The following is a 20614-nucleotide window of genomic DNA, read 5'->3' as shown; positions in this document are numbered from 1 at the left end:
GCAAAGACACTGGAGTGATCCTGTCATTTCCTTCTTCAGTGGATTGAGGCAAACTGACATTAAATAACTTGCCCAAGGTCACACAGTTAGTATCTATGGCTGGATTTGAACTCAGGTCTTCCTGACTCCGGCTCAGCCCTGAGCCACCTAGCTGCCTCTCCCTTTTACATTTGGGCCTCATAACACTGTACATGGAGGAAGGCGAACGGTAGAGTACTAGTGACTGGAGAAAGGCAGCAGGGGGACTTTGAGAGGCAGCAGTCCCACCGGGGTGGAGAGTAGCTGGGTGCACAGACATCTGGAGTGGGAGCCAGAATGGAGAATGACGTCATGGCCTGTCTCTTCCAATCCTATGACATCATCTGAGACAGGACAAAATGTGCTCAAAATGAGGGCATGGGCCCATCTAGGACAATCCTGCCTTTTGGGGAATCAAAGGAATGTGTGTATATGTGTGCACAAGTGAGTGCTCAAGTGTGTGTGGGGAAACACACACACACACATGGTTTATGAACACCCGGCATCAAGCAAGTGAGTTCAGTGTTTGGAATGCAAAATGTTCTTTGGCTCCATCTGGGGAGCAGCTTGGTAGAGCTGCCCTCACTAAGGCAACCTATTTCTCAGCAGACAAAGAGGGAATAAGAAAGAAAGAGCCCCTTCTCCTGCTTTAGGAAAGACTGATGGCTTTTGAAGTGCTCAGGACGGGAAGAGGCTGGGGAAGGGGGAGGGGAAAGAGAAACTCCATCCCATTGAAGGTTTTCTGGAAAAACCAGGCAGAGCAAACTTTGCACATTCCTCTGTCGAAATGGACTGTAGAGCCACTTAATTTTTATTCGCTTTGAAACAGAGATGTTTTCTTTGGACTTGCCTCCTTTGTATCTTTTCACGTAATGTGGAGTCTATGGCTGGTTTGCTTGGCTGGGTGGGACAAGCTGGTGAATACCTGAGACGCCAAGTGCCTGAGTGTGTCCCCTTATAGAATGGAATAGAAATGCTCCTTCCTATTCATACTAATGGAGCAATCTTGACACCCACTTGACATGGCATATCTGAAGCAGCCTGAACTTCGTCTCTTCTCTGGACACAGAATCTCCCTCCTCATCTCTCCACTCATTCTATCCTCTTGCTGTGTGCATAACAATGTACCAGGCTTTGTATCTGAAAGCTGCTGACAATCTTTGGTTTCCCTAGCTACTTAATAGAGGCACATATAATGGAGTGGGGAAGAGGAGCAAAGTCGGTAACAGTGGGATTAACAGGGAGAACTTACTTTGCACAGTGAGAAAACAGTTCTTTGCAGGGTCTCAGTTCAAGTTTCTCCTCCGTTTGGTGGATCAGGTCTTGGCTGACTTCAGTGACATATGCTGGGGACTGTGATAAAGAGAAAATGGAGAAGAGAAGTTGGTGGAGGGAAGCAGCAGGATGAGCAGTCTTTCTGGAGACAAGAATTTCCCATGGTGATCCAAAGTTGACGTCCTCAATAAATCTTGAGTCTGGATCTGGACAAGAAGGCCATGACTCTCAATATTCTTACCCCATGGTGCCTACCTTTCACTGTCTCCTTCCCTTCTTCTTTCCATATTCTAAACTGGGTCTACTTCTAGCCATCAGCTGCCTTGCAAAAGCTTTGGAGGGCATAATGGAAAGATCACGCACCTGTAAGTGATCTCCATTTCCCAGAAACCTTTTCTGTCTTTAAGGCTCATGTCAAATCCTGCCTCCTCTTTGAAATCTTCCCTGATTCTGCCTGTCAACAACTTACCTGGATGATTTTGCCTCATTTCTCCTTTTCTCTGTCCCTACCTCCCTCGTATTGATCATATCTATGTATTTATTTTTATCTCCTCAGTGGAATATAAATTCCTTTAAGGCAGGTACTACTTTCTATCTTTAGCTCCTGCCTTGCGTATAGTAGGAGCTTAATAAGTATCGAAATGAATTCATACAGGGAGACAATATTATAAAGTGGAGCTCTAGCTCTTGTGGCAGAGGACCTTAGTTCAAATTCTGACTTGGCTGCTTACTATCTACGTTACCTTGGGTAGATCAGCTAACTTCCTTCGGTTCAGTTTTCTAAATGGTAAAATGAAGGAGATGGATTAGACAGGGCTTCTTAAACTTTTTCCACCTGTTGCATGACCTGAGGGCATGCGTAGTGCAAAGTGTGCATGCTTTGTGTTCAGAATCAAGGCTGTGGTAAAGTTGTGTGATGTGACACAGGCAAATTCAGCCAGAAGAATTCCTTGGATTCATTACCTGTTTGATTTTTAACTCATTTTTGGTTGTTGCGTGCAGGCACCTTTCACTGCTGCCAATTTTTTGTGACCCCACATGAGGTCACGACCCACAGTTTAAGAAACGCATGACTAGATGACTTCTCAGGTCCCTTCTAATCCTAGATCTGTGATCCTATGAATACATTAACTATAGTCTGTGTTTCTTCAACTCTAAAGTGGAGCCAATAATCTCTGTCCAAGATCCCCTGCAGGGTTGTTGGGAGGCCCAAAGGATACAATGTAACTGCACTTTGAAAGGTTCATGTGTTGGTACAAATGTAAGGAATAATTTTTATCATTATCTTGGGTTGAGTTATCTGGTGTGTGCTTCAAAAAGAAAAATCCATGTGTCTCCCAAAAGAGGAATGGAGTGTCAGTTCAGCTTTCAGATGACAGAGGTAACGTTAGGGAATATTGGAAAGAGCCTTACGCTGATGCTGGGAAAGAGCTGGGAACTGGGAAGTTCTGACTCTGTGGGACCCTTAGTAAGTCCCCCACTTTGCCCTCTAAGTAATCCTTCTTGGGTGCTGCCAATGGCTGATGGAGCCAGGATGGGGGAGAAGAAGTAGGAGTCCCAGTTATTCACTCTCATCCAGATGTTTGGGGAAGCTGACTCATGGCTTATGACATAATCAGCCTTTTTTTTTAAAATAAATTAGAGTGATAATTGGGGTGGGTGGGCGAGGTAGAGACAAATCCCCATTCCCAAAGAATGCTGATTTCATGTGAACAGCTTCCTTGCTATTGAAATGTGAACGTTGTGCTGGTTATAATGTTGAAGCCCACTTGGGGGTTTCATTGGGGAGTTTTAATTTTTGTGTTTACAGAAATAGCCAATTGCATGAACTGAGCATTTTCTCTGTAAATGAAATAAGGGCTCATCTTCCATTTCCCATAGTCCTGAATGAATATCCAGCTCTTCTTTTCCTACTGTCCTTCCTCCCTGGAGCCTTTTCATGATGATGAGCTTCAGCTGCGGCAGCAGAATTACACCCTCCCTCTCTCTCTCACCTCTGAAGATTAGGAGACTAAAATCTATAGGGTGAAGTTACCTGCCCAAGGTCACAGAGTGAATGAGTTTGGGGCTGAGGGAGGAATAGCACCCAAATCTCTTTCCACTTCTCCACATTCTATAGTGAGAAGTTCTGTGGGCAGCAGAGAAGGGACATCAGAGAGAGACCTAATAAGTCACCTGGAGTCTTCCCAGAGGTTTAGTAGATGATCCAGAGGGAAATCTAAGAGAGGAGGAAAGGATGGAGGTGCAGGTTCCTTATCTAATTTCTTTTCTCATTTTATAGTCCCTTTACTTCATGTCCTCCATTCAATCAGGAAATGGCACTGTTGGCTCTAGACCCTATCCACCCAAGGATTAGCCTGAAATGGAGCTCAGATCTTTCAACACTATCACTCCCCCTCAGACCTGAAACTGTTTAGGAAGAAAAAAGCATGTTGCATGCTGTTAACTGAGTTCTCAGCAAGAAGGCTGATGAATGGACACTGCATCTAGGAAAGGATTTGGTGGTTTACCCAGCTTTTGGACTAGCTGAAAATAAAGCTCCCGTAGCTTGGTCACTGGGATGTCACCACCAACCCCTGCTTGACACTCAGCAGAGAGCTCCACATTCCCCTATCCTCAACCTGACTCCAACCTGTCTTCTCAGCATTCTTTCTTGATGGTCACTTCCTTGCAATTCACTCTCTAGATGAGGGGTCTCATTCTTGGCTCTGTGAACTTATCTGTGTTTAAATGTTTTGATAATTACATTTCAGAATAATTGGTTTCCTTTGTAATCCCATGTACTTTATTTTATGCATTTTAAGGCATTATTACTAAAAGAATAAATCCATAGATTTCACCAAACCGCCCAAGAGGTCCATTTAAGGTTAAGAATTTCCTTCTCTAGATGAACTGGGCTACCTGTTGACCTCCTACTAGTTTATCTTGTCCTCTCCCACCTCCAAGCATTTGCATATGGCATCTACCATGCCTAGATTAGACTATTTTCTCAAATATCTGCCTTTGACATCTTTCACTTCCTTAAGATTCAACTTAGGTTTACCTCTTCCAAAGTAGGTTCCTTGACCTGCTCAGCTCAAAAGTGATCCCTACTTTCTTGACTATTTCTTGGTAACTTTTGACACTGTTGACCACCCACTCTTCCTGGATACTATCCTCTCTCTGAGTTTTCATGACTAATGACCTCTCTTGGTTCTCCAACTATTCCTCAGTCTCCTTTGCCTGATCATTATCCATGACCTCATCTACGTCCAGCTCATTCTTGGCTCACTCTCTGGTCTGCTCCACCTACACACTGACTTCCTGGTCCCTTGGGAATGACTCCACCCTGAAGCCTACTCAATGGTGAGTCCTTACCTGGAACCTCCAGGTCATGCGAAGGCTAGCCAAACTGCTTTCAGTTTCACTGGGACCTACTCTACCTCCACCTTGTTGCCTGGCCCCTCATAAGTACCCTCCTTCCTTCCCTTCACCCATTCATAGCTTCATAGGCCTGATAGTGATGCATTCTTGCCTTTTGGCAGAAAGGAAGCAGCTTCCAGGTGCAGAATGAGCCATATACTGTTAGATACACCCAATGTGTTGATTTGTTTTGTTTTAATTGTACTTTTTTTAAAGGAAGAGTTCTATTGATGGGGAGGGAGCAATCATTGGGAAACGACATTGATGTTTTTAAAAAGACATAAAAAGGAACTTCTGATGCCAAGATGGTGGAATAAGGAAGGAACCCTCTGAAGCGCTCTCAAATTCCTTTCCAAACAATTAGAAAATCATCTCAGAATTGATTCAGGAGCAGGGAAGCAGCTAACCAGCCTGGCAGGCAAGTCTGTCTCACTGGGGTAGAAGGGTAGCAAGGTCCAAGAGCAGTAGCAGCAGCCAGTCTCACTATAGGGGGCCATCCATCAGCAAGGGCCCACTCTCCTGCAAGTCAGCAGGCCTCTAGGCAAGTGAACAATCTGTGTAGTGCATCAAAGTCCCAGCCCAGTGACTCTACTCCCAGCACACATCACCAGCCACTCCTTGACCCTGCTGCTGAGCAATAGTGAAGTCCAACCCCAGAGCTAGCCAACAGAGAACCTGTCCCTGGAGCCTACCAGCAGAAAGACCTGTTTCCACAGCAATGCAGCAGCAGGACCCCCACACCTCAGGTCAACCAGTACCAAAATGACTCCTCTAGGGCCAGCCACCAGAAAGACCCAGCAGCGAGGCCCCATCTCAGGAACAGACCAGCAGCTAAACCCCACTCCAGGGGAGGCCAATAGGGAGGTGCCCTTCTCCCCAAACCCAGTACAAGCCAGAAGGGAAGCCTACCCTCCAGAGAAAACAAGCAGGTAAGCCCTGAAGTCCAGTGAAAGTCAGTAGTAAGACCCAGAGTCCCAGAACAAAAAGCTTGGGACACTACAGGACCTGAGTCCAACTCTCACATAAAAACACCAAGTCACAAAAAATGCAGGAAAAAGTGAGCAAAAAAAACAAACAAACAAACAAGCAAACCCCAAAAGAACTTGAATACAGAAAGTTACTATGGTGATAGGTAGGATCAAGGCATAAACTAAGACCAGGACAAGAGTATCAAAACGGCTACATGGGAAGCCTCAGAGAAAAATGTGATTTGGTCTCAGGCCCCCCAAAAATTTCTGGAAGAGCTTAAAAAAGATTTTAAAAAGCAAATTAGATAAGCAGAAGAAAAATTGGGAAAAGAAAATGAGAGTAATACAAGAAAATTATGAAAAAAGAGTCAATAATATGAAAAGAGATATAAAAATTTATAAGGAAAATAACTCCTTAAAAAAATAGAATTGGCCAAATGGAAAAGGAAGTACAAAAGCTCACTGAAGAAAATAATTCCTTAAAATTTAGAACTGAACAAGTGGAAACTCATGACTCTCAATACATCAAGATATGATAAAATGAAATAAAAATGTAAAAAAAAAAATTAGAAGAAAATATGAAATTTCTCATTGGAAAAACAACAGATATAGAATATAGATCCAGGAGAGATAATATAAGAATTAATGGACTACATGAAAGCCATGATAAAAAAAAACAAACCCTGGACAACATCTTTCAAGAAATTATCAAAAACTACCCTGATATATATTAGAACCAGAGGGCAAAATAGAAATTGAAAGAATCCATTAATCACCACCTGAAAGAGATCCCAAAATAAAACTCATGGGCAGGAACATCATTTGTCACATTCCAGAACTCACAGATCAAGGAGAAAGTATTGCAAACAGCAAAAAAGAAATAATTTGAGTGCCATGGAGCTATTACAGTAAGGATTACACAGTTTCCACATTAAAGAACCAGGGGGCTTGGAATATGATATACTGGAAGGAAAAGGAGTTAGGATTACAACCAAAAATCATCTAGCCAGCAAGATTGAATATAATCTTTCAGGGGGGGAAATGGATATTTAATGAAATAGAGAACTTTCAAGCATTTCTAATTAAAAGGCAAGAGCTGAATAAAAAATTTGTTCTCTAAATACAAGACTCAAGGGAAACATGAAAAGGTCAAAAAGAAATAATGAGAAAACATAGCAATAAGGCTAAACTATTTATATTTCTATATGTCAAGATAATGTTTGTAACTCTTAATAACTTTATTAACATAAGAGCAATTAGCAGAAGTATATGTAGACAGAGGGTGTGGATATAAGGTGACTTTAATGGGATGATAACCCTCCTCAAAAAAACAAAATAAAAGGGTGAGAAAGAAATTTGGACTAGAAGGAATAGGGAAACTACATGGGGTAAATCATCTCACATGAAAGAGGCATGAAAAAATTATGATAATTGAGGGCAAGAAGGGGGGGAGGTGTTTGACAAAAACTGCTGGGAAAACTGGAAAACAGTATGGTAGACACTAGGTATAGACCAACATCTTATACTGTATATGAAGATAAAGTAAAAATGGGTACATGTAAATCATAAAGGGTGACCATAAGCAAATTAAGAGAGCATGGAATAGTTTATCTATCAGATTTATGGTTAAGGGAAGAATTTGGGACTAAAAAAGATACAGAGAGCATTACAAAATATAAAATAGATCATTTTGATTATATAAAATTAAAAAGTTTTTGCACAAATAAAGCTAATGCAACCAAGGTCAGAAGGGAAGCAGAAAGCTGGGAAACAATTTTTACAGCCAGTGTTTGTGATAAAGGTTTCATTTCTCAAATATATAGAGAACTGAGTCAAATTTATAAAAATACAAATCATTCCCCAAATGATAAATGGTCAAAGGATATGAACAGGCAGTTTTCAGCCAAAAAAAAGTCAAAGCTATCTATAACCATACAAAAAAGGTTCTAAATCAATATTGATTTGAGAAATGCAAATTAAAACAACTCTGAGGTACCACTTCACACCTATCAGAGTGGTTAATGTAACAAAAAAAGGAAAATGTTGGATGTTAGAGAGGATGTGGAGAAACTGGAACATTAATGCACTGTTGGTGGAGTTGTGAACTGATCCAATCATTCTGGAGAGGAATTTGGAATTATGCCCAAAGAACTATAAAACTGTGCATACCCTTTGATCCAGTAATACCACTACTAGGTCTGCATCCCAAAGAGATCATAAAAATGGGACAAGGACCCACATGTACAAAAATATTTATAGCAGCTCTTTTTGTGATGGCCAAGAATTGAAAATCAAAGGAATGTCCATCCAATAATTGGAGAATGGGCTAAAAAAGCTGTGGTATTATATGTGGAATATTATTGTGCTATATGAAATGACAAGCAAGATGATGCCCAAAAAACTTGGAAAGACTTACATGAACAGATACATAGAGATGTGAACAGAACCAGGAAAATGTTGTACATAGTAACAGTAATATTGTTTGATGAGGAACTGTGAATAACTTAGCTCTTCTCAGTAATACAATGATCCAAGACAATCCCAAAGGACTAATGATGAAGCCTAGTATCTGCCTCCAGAGAAAGAACTGATATTGATTGAATACAGACTGACGCATGCTAGTTTTCACATTCTTTCTTTCATTTTTTTATTTTATTCAAGTTTTCTTGTACAAAATGACTAATATGGAAATAGTTTATGTAATTATACACATATAACCCATATCTGATTGCTTATTGTCTCTGGGAGGGGGAAGGAGGTGGGTAAAATTTGGATCTCAAAACTTTGAATGAAAATATTCTAAAAAATTGGGGGAGAAAAAGCATAAAAAAGCATAGATAAAATGAATACACCTAAGATAAGAAGGGAAGTAGTCAAACGGGAACAAATCTTTGTATCAGATTTCTCTGATAATGGCTTGCTATCTGGGATAGATAAATTGTATATGTGTGTGTGTGTACATGTATACAATGTGTGTATGTGTGTATGTGTGTAGCATACACACACGCATATATAGGACTAATAGTTTTTTTAAGGGTATCAATGATACATTTAAAAAAGGAAAGAGAAGAAAATCAGTTTTAAAGAGAAATGTTCCCTCTATTTAAATATCTTTTACTATGGTGAAGACCATGAGACGTGTACAGGAAATAATTAGAGGACAAGATGTGTCCATACATACTCAGGGGTGATGCTGCTTACAATAGACTCTCAGGATTAGAGGAATTTCAAGAATGGAAAGATAATTGTGGGATAAAGCTAACCAAGTAAGGCTTCCTAGAGGCAGCGGATGATGGATTTGGCCATGAAGGGAGCATAGGTCTTGGGGGAGGGGGGGAGAGAGAGAGAGACAGACAGAGAGAGACAGAGACAGAGACAGAGAGAGACAGAGAGACAGAGAGAGACAGAGAGAGAGAGAGAGAGAGAGAGAGAGAGAGAGAGAGAGAGAGAGAGAGAGAGAGAGAGAGAATTTGTTGAAAATTCCTTTTTGCTTAGGGCCCCAATGAAGAAACTACTCTTTCATTACTGGGAGTGGAAATTGAACGAAGGTATGATTGTATAGTATATAGATGCACATGTGCCCACTATCACAGTTTGCAATGCAGTGTGGTACAGTACAAACGGCACTGTCCTGGTCATCCTAAGCTTGGGTTTCCAGTTCAGACTCAGACACACAGTATCTGAGGGAACTCGGGTACCTTACTTTTCATCTCTGAAAAGCCTGTTTCTTTATCAGGAAATGAGAAGGTTAGATTAAATGATCTCCAGCACACATTCCAGGTTTAACATTGTGTGATTTTATACTATGCTATTGTTGTTTTTGTTTTAAAATTCACAAGAAACACAGTATAATTTAATGGTCAAATTAATTCCAAAAGCATTTATGAAGCACCTACTACATGCCACATGCTAAGTCTTGGTAAAAACATTGAGAACACTCTTGTTCTTTAATTTAGACTTAATATATACAAAAAAAAATCAGACCTACATTATACAAAGTGCTATATCTTAGCTGTTGTCTTCCCCCAACCCCCCATCTCCATTCTACCCTATAATGTAAATTATATATTTACATTACAACCAGGGAAACATTGGTTGATGGAGAGGGACTGTAAACACATCTATCATTCAGGAGAAGTGGGTGGAACCATGCTAGTGTGGCCCCCAGGAGCACTGGTTCCAGAAAACTGCAGAAAGGGCCAAGAGTGGCATGAGCTTTAACCACCAAAGATTTGGTTTTTAGCTGTAGTCAAGAGACAGATGGTTGCCATAGCTTTTGGTAGGCAATATGGTAGCCTCAGCACTTAGCAAAGTGCCTGAACTATAATAGGCTCTTAATTAATGTTTATTAATTGACTAGCAATGTGGGAGCCAGACTGATGGCCAGGAAATTGCAGGAGAGCAAATTCAGGTAAGGAAAGGCTGGACATCCTTAGACCTGATTAGGGCAAAGATACAAAGGCAGAGAGTGTATCAGAGTGCTCTCTAATTTGATGTGTCTATATTCTTTGCAAGCCTAAAATTCTTTTTTTTAAACCTGTTTTACCTTGATTGCTATGAAAACCTTTTGAAAACTCACTTCTGTTTCTGGGTGAGTGGGTGGGATGAGGTGAGGGGGAAGCTGGGAGCATCTCAATTGGGATAACACACATCAAGTGCCTTGAAAATCTTAAACAGCAACGGAAATGTCAGCTCTTTTTATTTTGTGGGATAAGATGTGGTCTGATGGCAGAGATTCAGAGGGGTACATGTGGGTGCACAGTCCACAAAACAGGTGGTTCACAAGTAAAGGTTGAGTTTAGAATACCAGAAAATTTGGGTTTGAGTCTTACTCTATCATCTAAGAGCTGTATGACCACAGATCAGTTTTTAATCTCTCTGAGACTCAATCACTTCTATAAAATGGAACAAATTCTTGCATTGCCATCACAGGGATGCCATGTGGAATGCCCTTTGTAAGCTATAAAGCACTATATTAAAGTGATCTGTTTTATTACCAAAAAAAAAGGAAACAAGTTAAAAAAAATAGCCAATGTGTTGCTGGCATTGTTCTCCAATTGAATTAGAGTCTTATCAGTTTTGTTATTGCTTGAGATATCTTGTTTCTTGATTATCCCTCTTCCCACTTCCAACCTCGAGATTTCAATACTTCAGCTAGTCTTTACTCCTCAGCATCATATTAATTACCAGTACTGCTTTCTAATTCTGGGTTCTAGTGTGTAGACTTCAACAGACATTACTTGTAATGTGACTATTGAGAAAGTCCAGTTTTCTTTCACTCCTCCTCAGCCTCCAATTTGTTTCTAATATGAGGGATGACCCAGGATTAAAGTAGGGAGGCATGCTGTACAGATAAAATCACCAACATAGCACCAGAATCCTGTGAAACCATTCTTGTAACTATGGATCTGGTACATGGCTCCTAAAGGCTCTGCCCACATTAAAGCCCTAATGAGGAGAGTTAACAGGCATAGAAGAATGCATTTGGTTTAATGGCCATTGGGCTAAGCTCAGCCTTTGGCATTACATGAAGTGATTAAGCTGATGGAACCAAGCCCCCTTTCAAGTCAGTCCAGGAAATTACACCTTTGCCAATATCCTGGCTAGCTTGAATAAAAAACTGCTGCCCAGTTTTACATCTGGAACTGAAAAATGTCTCAAACATATGAGAAGGAAAGATGGAGCTGAGACTCAAGAGATTCAAAGGATATTTTCTTTCAAAAACTAATATAGCATTAATTGAACAAGAAAGCGTCAGATTATTTTCCTCAAATACAGCAAAATCGATTATATAAATAGACTACCATAAAAATGCCTTCTTCCACTGAAATGGATGATTCTGCTTAGACAGTGTTAAAGGAGAATTGTCTCCTTTTGGGCTCACAACCCTAGAGAAATAGCCTATATAAAACCATAGGACTTACTGTAGAATTCAAAGCAATCTTATGAAATTTGACATTTGATGGCCAGAAATTGGTAATTGTCTTATGGATCCCAGAATGGTCAAAATTTCTTTATTCCTTTTCCAAGAGGCAAAACGACTTTTGCCCTTCCTCTTTTATTTACCAAGACACAAGAGGCTGTATATGACAGGAAGTTTTCTGTTGAGCCTTTGGTCTCAGGCAATGGGAGAGAAATAGTGGGAAATGTTTCATCTCACTCTACCCTTAAGGCATCAGCTGAGGATATAACAATAACTTGGTTCAGTGGACAGAACACTGGGCTTGGGGTTAGAAGACACGGGTATGTATTCTAATTCTTCTACTTGCTAGCTATGTGACCATAAGCCAAATCAGTGAAGCAGGTGGCCCAGGGAAGTATAAAGAACACTGACCTTGGAATCTCAGGACCTGAGTTTAAATACAGACTATGCCACCTATCCTAGTACCTGGTAGGGACAGGGACAAGTCACTTTACCACTTTAGTCCTCTGATTCCTCATTAGTAAAATGAAGGAGGTGAACAGCTGACCTCTAAGGTCCTTTCCAACTCTAAATCTATGATACTGTGTACCTTTCATTCTAACTATAGGGCTATGAAACTGTCATTTTCCTTGAGCTTCTTCATCTATAAGATGACTGCCTACCTGTCTGGGTTACTATATGATCCAGTGAGGCAATAACATATGTTACATAACCACATGGAAAAAAAATACTCCAGATCACTAATAATAAGAGAAATGCAGATCAAAACAACCCTGAAGTTTCATTTCACAACCTTCTAATTGGTGAAATCAACAGCAAAAAAATGACAACAGTTAATACTGGAGAGACTGTGAAGAGATAGGGACACTAATACATTGTTGGTGGAGCTGGAAATAGTATAGACACTTTGGAAATAAATTTTGAATTATGCAAATAAAGTGAATAAAATGTCTATACCTTTTAAACTAGAATCTCCATTACTGACCTTATATCCCAAAGAAGCCATCAATAAGAAAAAAGTTCCCATCTACTCCAAAATATTTATAGTAGCTCTTTTGGTGATAGCTAAGAATTGGAAACAAAAGTAGATGCCTATCCATTGGGGAATATCTAAACAAACTGTGGTATATGAATATAATGAAATACTGCTGTTCAATAAGAAGTAATGTGTGTTATCAATAGAAAAGCACAGGAAGATACATGTGAACTGATGAAGAATGAAGTGAGCAGAGCCAAGAAAACAGTAACTACCACAAGATAAATGGAACAACACATACACGTGCATGCACACACACATGTATGCACACACACCCCCACACATACATGCATGAACACATGCATGCACACACACATGTGCACACACACACCAAAAGTTAATGTAACATTATCATGGTCAAACAAGGCTCAGAATGAAGAGACACAAAAAGACACTCCCAACCCATCCCTTTGTGGAAGTGAGAGGTCCACATTATACATTATAATTTATATACATATGTAACATTATACATATTTTCGAATTTAAATCTAAATACTGTGTTTTTGTTTGTACCAATTTTCCATTTATACTTTGCATCCAGGGAGATGAAAGAATTAAATTTGAGATAATAAAGTTCTCTTGAATTGGAAAAATAGAATTCTACTTTCATAAATTAACCCAGGTTCTTAGTTCAATAATTATCAGTGCCTCATTTGATTATAGATGTAAGACAGTATAAGTTTTATATGTTTTTTCTTTTTAGCAAGTATTGTTATATAGTAACTAGAATTAACTTTTTTCAAAAAGTAATTATTTAATAATTTGTTGCCTTTTATTTCAAAATTCCAAATTAAGAATTGAACAGTATTGGTGGATTGATTTTCTAGCCCTATAGTGTTCACCGCCAAATACTAACACACTAATTCAACAATATCTTTCACATTATTCATTTTATGTTCAACATATTTGCTGATCACCTACTATGTGCAGCATCCTGTTAAGTGACCTCATTGTTAGTGTCTTCCACCCAGTTTGGAAACTACAGCATTTATAATTTGGGTTGCGGATATGGGAATAAAAACATTTATCCTGCAATTTAGAGCATATAAGACAGTGGTTTAAATTCATTTTAAAGAAAATAAAATGAACAGAAGCTGTGTAGAAGTAACTAAATCAAATCCTTACTATAAATAAATTTTATTTACCATTGTAGACAGTGAAAAATATTTAAAGAAGATTGATTAGGATAAGTATGCACATTTTTTGATAACTTCATAAATACTAAGTTGTATTAATTGTTTTGATGATTAAACGGTATTTATAAATCACCTATATGAAACCTAAAATATGTAGAGTTGAGTCATAAACATAAAGCATACTTTCATAAGCAGGTTATACAACAGCTTGGGGCTTATGAAATGTAGAAAAATGTATTGAAAAAGAGACTTTAAATTAGTATACACTCATCTGGGCTACAAATATGAAGTCAATCTGCTGTCTCAGCAAGAAAATAGAGTTATAAATGCAAGTAGTCTTTTGAATACTGAGTAAATCTACAGAGTAAAACTAATACAGTGAATTTTTGATGAAAGGCTTAGTAATAATACAGTCGATGTTAACGGGACATAAGGTGGTAATCTCTGCATGTTTGCATTTTAGCTACAAAACAGGGACCGTTTAAGAATTTAATATGAATATCAGGAAAAAAGAAAAGTTCAGTTTAAATGCAGCAGTATACCCATTTGGGGTACATCAAAAGCTGATGTTATTTTTCTTGCACTTGAAGATTGTGCTAGAGTGATCAAAATACTACCGCAATTAAGTAAAATTAATGAATCCCAATTTCTTAAAAAAAGCACAGGAACATATGCTTTGTGAAATCATGTCTTAAGGAGTTTGCTTGATACTGTTTCTGTAGCTGAAGGCAAATAAAGATTGTCTGCCTTATCTGTTTTAAAAAAAATACTAGTTGTTATGTGGGATGGATCTTTGGGAGGGGATAAGAGAAGGGATAACTATGATGATGTAAGAAACAGAAAACATCAAAAAACTTATTTTTAAAAAAAAGGATAGCTGAGACACCTGTATTAAGATGTTAACAAGAAGGAGGAAAGATAGCATCCAGAGGGATCTCCTCTGAGCCCTGTGCTCTCAGAAGAAACATCCCTGGGAGGCCAGGTCTGGTTTCTACTGCTTCAGCTAAGGGTTTTTCACTGCCCCCAGCATTCACTTAGATATCTGAGGGAATGTGGAAACCCTGAATACTCTGCGACTGCTATCAGAAAGTTCTTTAACCATTGATTCAAAGGAGAACCTGGGATTATGGAGCTCTGCTAAGAGACTCTGGGAAGAGGCATTAAAGTCCAGTCATGGTCTGAGGCCCACAAATATACTGTTGGAAGGGCAGGAAGTCTTCTTTTTCAATCCTGCCAGATCTTTCTCTCCACCTCCATCATAGGATCATAGATTCAGAGAAACTCAGAGACCATCTAGTCCAACTCTCACATTTTACAGATGAAGAAACTGAGACTGGGTGATGTTAAATGATGAAGTGCTTGGCACATATTATGTTCTAAATAAGTGCTTCTTGACTGACTCCCCAAGGTCATACAAGAAACAGGTATCAGAGATGGGATTTGAACCGCTGACTCCACAGCCAATGCTCTTTATACTCAGAACCTATCTGACTTGTGTCTCATTTCCTCAAGGACAATATAGTGGTATGGTAGAAAAAATGGACAAGATGTTAAGTGACTTGGGCTATAGTCCTGGCTCTGCCACCAACTAGCTGTGTGACCCTGGACAAGTCACTGTTCTCTTGGCTTTCGTTACCTCATCTTTAAAATGAAGAACTTAATCTCTAAGGTCCCTTTTGACATTAGACTGCTGATATTCTTCTGGGGACTCAAATATTAATGGCTAATAATGGCTCAATGTATTTACCCTCTCAGACAAGATTTACATCTAAACAGGGTTTCAATGCCCATAAACAAACAAGGGTGGAGATGGGTATGTGTGTATATCTGTGGAGGTGAGGTGTAAAGGGGTATGGCTAAGTCTGGCATTTCAGACCCTTAGGAAGGCTCCTGGGGTTTAGGAGGTATATTCTTTGAGAGGAGAAGCTTTCCTAAAATTCCAAATAGGTGATAAGTAGATGATTCTCAATGATCTCTCAATGGGCACTTTTGCCCACAGAGAAGGCTGGTCCTGGTTTTAAGCAAAAGCAATCTGTATTTTATTCTGGCTCAGATGCCATAGAGTAGACCACATTGAAGCCCCATTTGAGCGTGTGAAAGAGGATGAGACTTGAAATCAAATTCTGAGTTTCAATCTCAGTTCCATCCTATACTAGCTGTGCGACCCTTAACAAGCCCTGTAGATCCTGATCTGGTAAATGGAGATAAATTTGTACTACCAACCTTAGAGGTCAGTGTGAGGCTACATGAGGTAATGGATATGAAGCCCCATGAAACTGTGAAGGGTTACCCAAATGTGATCTATTACCAGTAGGCCCTAAGGTGATCTGTTTGGAGAAGAAACTGGCAAATCACTCCAGCATCTTTGCCAAGAAAACCCCATGGACAGTACTGGTGTGCTGTGGTCCAGGGGTTACAAAGATTCAGATATGACTGAATAACGAAACGACAACAAACTTGTGTACAAAATGAACTCACACGAAGTGACTGAGAAACAATAAAAGGTTAAATACTCTTAGCAAGTGCAGGTTATCTACAGAATACAGACCAGGAGTTATGGAAAGGAAAAGAACACAGTGTGGTCAGGGAAGGCTTCCTGGAGAAAGTGAAGTTTACAATGAGTTTTGAAGGATGAGGATGATTTGTGGAGGTGTGAGGGATGTGGAAGAGCCGTCATAGGTGGAAGAAGACCAATCTAAATGGAGAATGTGATGCACATCTGGACAAGGGAAACCAAACTTGAAACTCACAGCCCTAGCCAGCTGTAGCCTTGCACTGCTGAAGGGATCCTTCTGCTTTCTTACTCACTGAATTGGACCAACACACAGCTGAAACAATCGATTGCTAAAAAATCAATCAGGAACACTGCCCCCAAACAACCAAGCGATGGTGCTGCAGCCTCTGGGGTAGCATATGTGTGTTCACTGACTGTTTCCTCACTCTCAGCATGATACATTACTGTCAAGAGAAAAAGTAAATAATTTCCTGAATTAGCTAGCATCACTAAGAGCTTTCCTGAGTTTCTGTCTCTGTGGAATCTCTTTGCATATAATTACCAATTTAGCCCACTACTCAAAAGAAGCACACTTTCCGGTGACCTCCTAAGCGAAGGGGAGAATCTTCAGTGGCTCCCCATTGCCTTGAGGATGAAATGAAAACTTCTTAAGCTTGGTGTTTAAGTTTCTTTACAATCTGGCTCCAATCTCCCTCCCCACTGCCTATCACGTCACACCCTTTCACACATTCTACATTCCAATGCATCTACTTGTTGTTCCCCAAACTCAGCATCATCTGCTACTTTCTGCCTCCATGCCCAGGCTTTTCTGAACCCCCTCAGACACTCTCCCTCTTCCTTTCTGCTACTCTAAATCCTTAGCTTCTTTCAAGGCTTAGTTCAGATCCCACGTGTCCTACAACAATTTCCTTTAATCATTAAGTATCTCTCCTTCCTCTAATGATCCTGAAGACTCATGTGTTTGTGTGCTCTCTTTTTGTAGTGAAGTGCAGACTTCTTGAGGTTTGGGATTGTTTCATTTTTCATTTTGAATCCCCAGTGCCTGACACATCATAGGTAATGAAAAAAATGCTTGATGAGTGAAAAAAAAAAAAAAATGAAAGCATTCCAGTCAGGTCAACAAGTACTTAATCAAGGGTTTAATAAGAGATAGGCACTGTGCTAAGCACTGGGGATGCAAAGAAAGGCAAAGACAATTCCTTGGCCTCAAGGAGTTTACAATCTAATGGAGGCGACAACAAGGAAGCAACTGTACAAACAAGATATATAAGGATAAAATGGAGATGACCTCAGAGGAAGACCAGGAAAGGCTTCCTGAAGAAGGTAGGACTTTAGCTGAGAACTGAAGAAAGCCAGGGAAGGTAGGAGGTGGAGACAAGGAAGGGGAAGAGATCATTCCAAACACACTGGACTGTCGGTAAAAATGCATGGAATTGGGGCATAAGAATATTGGATGCCAGGAATAGCATGGAGGCCAGTGTCACTGGATTGTTGAGTATGTGGAAGGGAGTGTGGAGTAAGAATATTAGAAAGGTAGGAAGGGACCAGGTTAGGAGTCCCAAAGAGAGTTTTTATAGTTGATCCTGAAAGTAAGAATGGAGGGACTTGATGATTTGCCTTGTTTCTAGTGTTTCTGGGACCCATCCCCTCCTTTCCTCCATTAAATTCTGGACAATCACAAGTCATGAAATCAACCTACTTTGTTGACTGAAATCTGGGGTTAATACTTTAGCAGCTGAAAGTGCACCCTTACTCTTATTGAACGTGGCTATCAGCCTCTACTTAGCTTGCTCTGGATTAGGGAGAGGACCAAAAACCCCCAAAGACCAACGGATATGAAGGTGGATCCTTCGGCAAGCTTTCAGTCAAGCTGTGAAATGGGAAAAGTCTATCTTCAGGACACCTCACCTCCAGCCTATCTCATCCCATTCCTTCCCAGCATCACTCCAGCAATCAATACTTCTGCTCCTCCTTTCAAGCATCCAATGCAGTCCTGCTCTCTATTACCTTCTTCTTGTGAAACTCATCTGTCAGGAAAGGATATAGACTAGTTTATATATGTGTTCAATTAAATTTGACAAGTTTTTACTAGAATCAACTAAGTGCAAGGCCCTGTACTTCATGTGGGAGCCATGTTCAATTAGAGCAAGGGTGAGCTTTCAGCTGCTACATTATTAACCCCAGAAAGATTGGGCTGGATGACTTCTGAGGTCCCATCTACCTCTAATGAGGCAATTGTCCTCATCTCACCTTCTTTGAGCCCTCAAGCAATGAAGTAAGAACCCTGAGCTTTGCTAGAATTTCTGGAAATAAGTCTTTTCAAATCCCATCATTTTTATAGATGGGGAAACTAGACCTAGAGAGAGCAAATGACCCTGCCTAAGGTCACACAGATTGCTAGTGACAGTCAGAGTCAGAATCTACATCTCCTGAATCAGCAGCCAGTGTTCTATATGTTACATTCCACATGTTCTACTCATGATGCTGCTCAGTTCTGCCTCAGTTCTGGCTTCTGGAGATGACTTTGACTCATTGCGTGTCATTTCCAGTGTTGTTTGGGTAACACATACTCTCACGATCGGCATGTGCTATATTTCAGTTTGCAAAAACATTCCACCAGACAGCTCCACACTAATTAAAAGTGGTTCAGTCGATGGACAAAAGGTCAGGCCCCCAAACTTTCCCCCCTGCTCTATCTCCAGACGCAAGCACTTATGGCTTAATGATGTGTATATTTTCAGATGTGGGCAGCTGACATTCCCTGTATAAACTATTTGCAATTTCTCAATGTGGATTTAGCTTTCAGGAAAAAGTGAGGAGACACCCATGGGTTTTTGAGAACCAAGAAGCTCCCAGGGGGGCCAATGTGGGGCCCCAACGACCGCTGCTGGTTTCACCCCATCTGACCAGCTCTAGGAAATCATTTGATTATATTTAGAATTTTTACAGACACCAGGCAAAAAAGGACTGCACTGCTGGAAACTTCTTTCTGGGGGAGGGAGGGGAGCACGGGAGGGAAGAAGGAAGGGAGGAAAAGAGAGAGGAAGGGAGGACTTGTCCCACAGCTGCATACTCACTACCCTTGACCCTTCCAACACACAGCAAAGGGGAATCTGCGTCAGCCCTGGGAAAACTCTGCACGCGATGTCTCTACAGAAGACATTCCATTCCAGCCCCAGAATTCCATTCCTTAGCTGGGGTTTGGGGGCCTTTAAAGGGAAGCCCAAAACTAAAAGCCACTGATACCCACTAAAGCAGGGGTTCTTAACCTTTATTGTGTCATGGACCCCTACGGCAGTGTAGTGAAGTCTAGGAATACCTCAGAATAATATTTTTCAATGAATATAACAAAACATACAAGATTATCCAGGAAACCAATTATACTGTAATAATTATCAAAAAATGTATTTTATAATAGGGTCCTAGACCCCAGGTTAAGAAGGCTTGCTCTAAATGTTGATGTCAAGCTGACAAGGGATGCCCACTTTCTCCTTCTCCCTCTAACAGGGCAGTGGGTAGGCAGTGCTTTTCATAAGGCAGAAAGGGAGATGGATGGGTGGTACATCGTTTGTTACCATTTTTGCTATAATGGTTTTTGCTATAACATGATTATAATAACTTACACAGGTATAGTACTTAAAAACAATCTATTACCTAATTTCATAAGATCATAGATATAGAAATAGAAGGGTCATTAAGCCCAGCCCCCTCATTTTACAATTGGGGAAAATGAGGCTCAGACAGAAGTGACTTGCCCATGGTCACATAAGGTGTCTGACATAGGATTTGAACCCAGAGCTTACTGACTCCATCCAGCACTATAGCCACTGTACCATGTTATATCTGATTTTACCCATGTCTACCCCCTCCTCCCCCCAACAATATTGGGAATTAGGCAATACAAGTATAATTATCCCTATTTTACAGATAAAAAAACTGAGGCACCAAGATAAATGTGGTGTAATAGGGAAAGGGTTGGATATAAGTCAGAAGACTTGAGTTCTAATCCTGGTTCTTCCATTTACAACCCACATGACCTTGGGTTGGTGCCTCAGTTTCCTCATAAAATGAGATTGGATTAGATGATGTTTAAGGTCCTTTCCAGCTGGAAATTCTATGATCTCTTAATTTCCAAAGCACTGCTAGTTTCATTATCTAACACCCTGTCTTTCAATAAGTGGAATAGGGGATCTGGCTCAGTTTACTCAAATGGAGTGTGACACATCATCCTGAAGGAATGGGATTATTTTACTTCATTCCATTCTACTTCAAGCAAAGAAGGCTGGTGATGGGGGAGGGGTACAGTTCAGGAAGAGGTCCTCTAATTCAGCTCCTAAATCT

At 40.2% G+C, this 20614-nt stretch overlaps 1 protein-coding gene across 4 annotated transcripts in view; it reads right to left on the bottom strand.

Moving 5' to 3' along the window:
• Nucleotides 1-20614, bottom strand: part of GRK5 (G protein-coupled receptor kinase 5) — a 300122-nt gene that overhangs the window by 50734 nt on the left and 228774 nt on the right. For 3 of the 4 annotated variants that reach the window (XM_072623961.1, XM_072623963.1, XM_072623968.1), the window contains one exon: nucleotides 1271-1371. In XM_072623961.1, the coding sequence (XP_072480062.1) occupies nucleotides 1271-1371 (101 nt within the window). Of the gene's footprint in view, nucleotides 1-1270; nucleotides 1372-20614 lie in introns of those variants that run through there. The other variant, XM_072623979.1, reaches the window with a different exon arrangement.

The sequence above is a fragment of the Notamacropus eugenii genome, chromosome 1 (genome assembly GCF_028372415.1).
Source record: "Notamacropus eugenii isolate mMacEug1 chromosome 1, mMacEug1.pri_v2, whole genome shotgun sequence".
Lineage (NCBI taxonomy): Eukaryota > Metazoa > Chordata > Mammalia > Diprotodontia > Macropodidae > Notamacropus > Notamacropus eugenii.
Note: the sequence above shows the minus strand (reverse complement) of the source record. Positions and strands in the feature narration are given on the sequence as shown.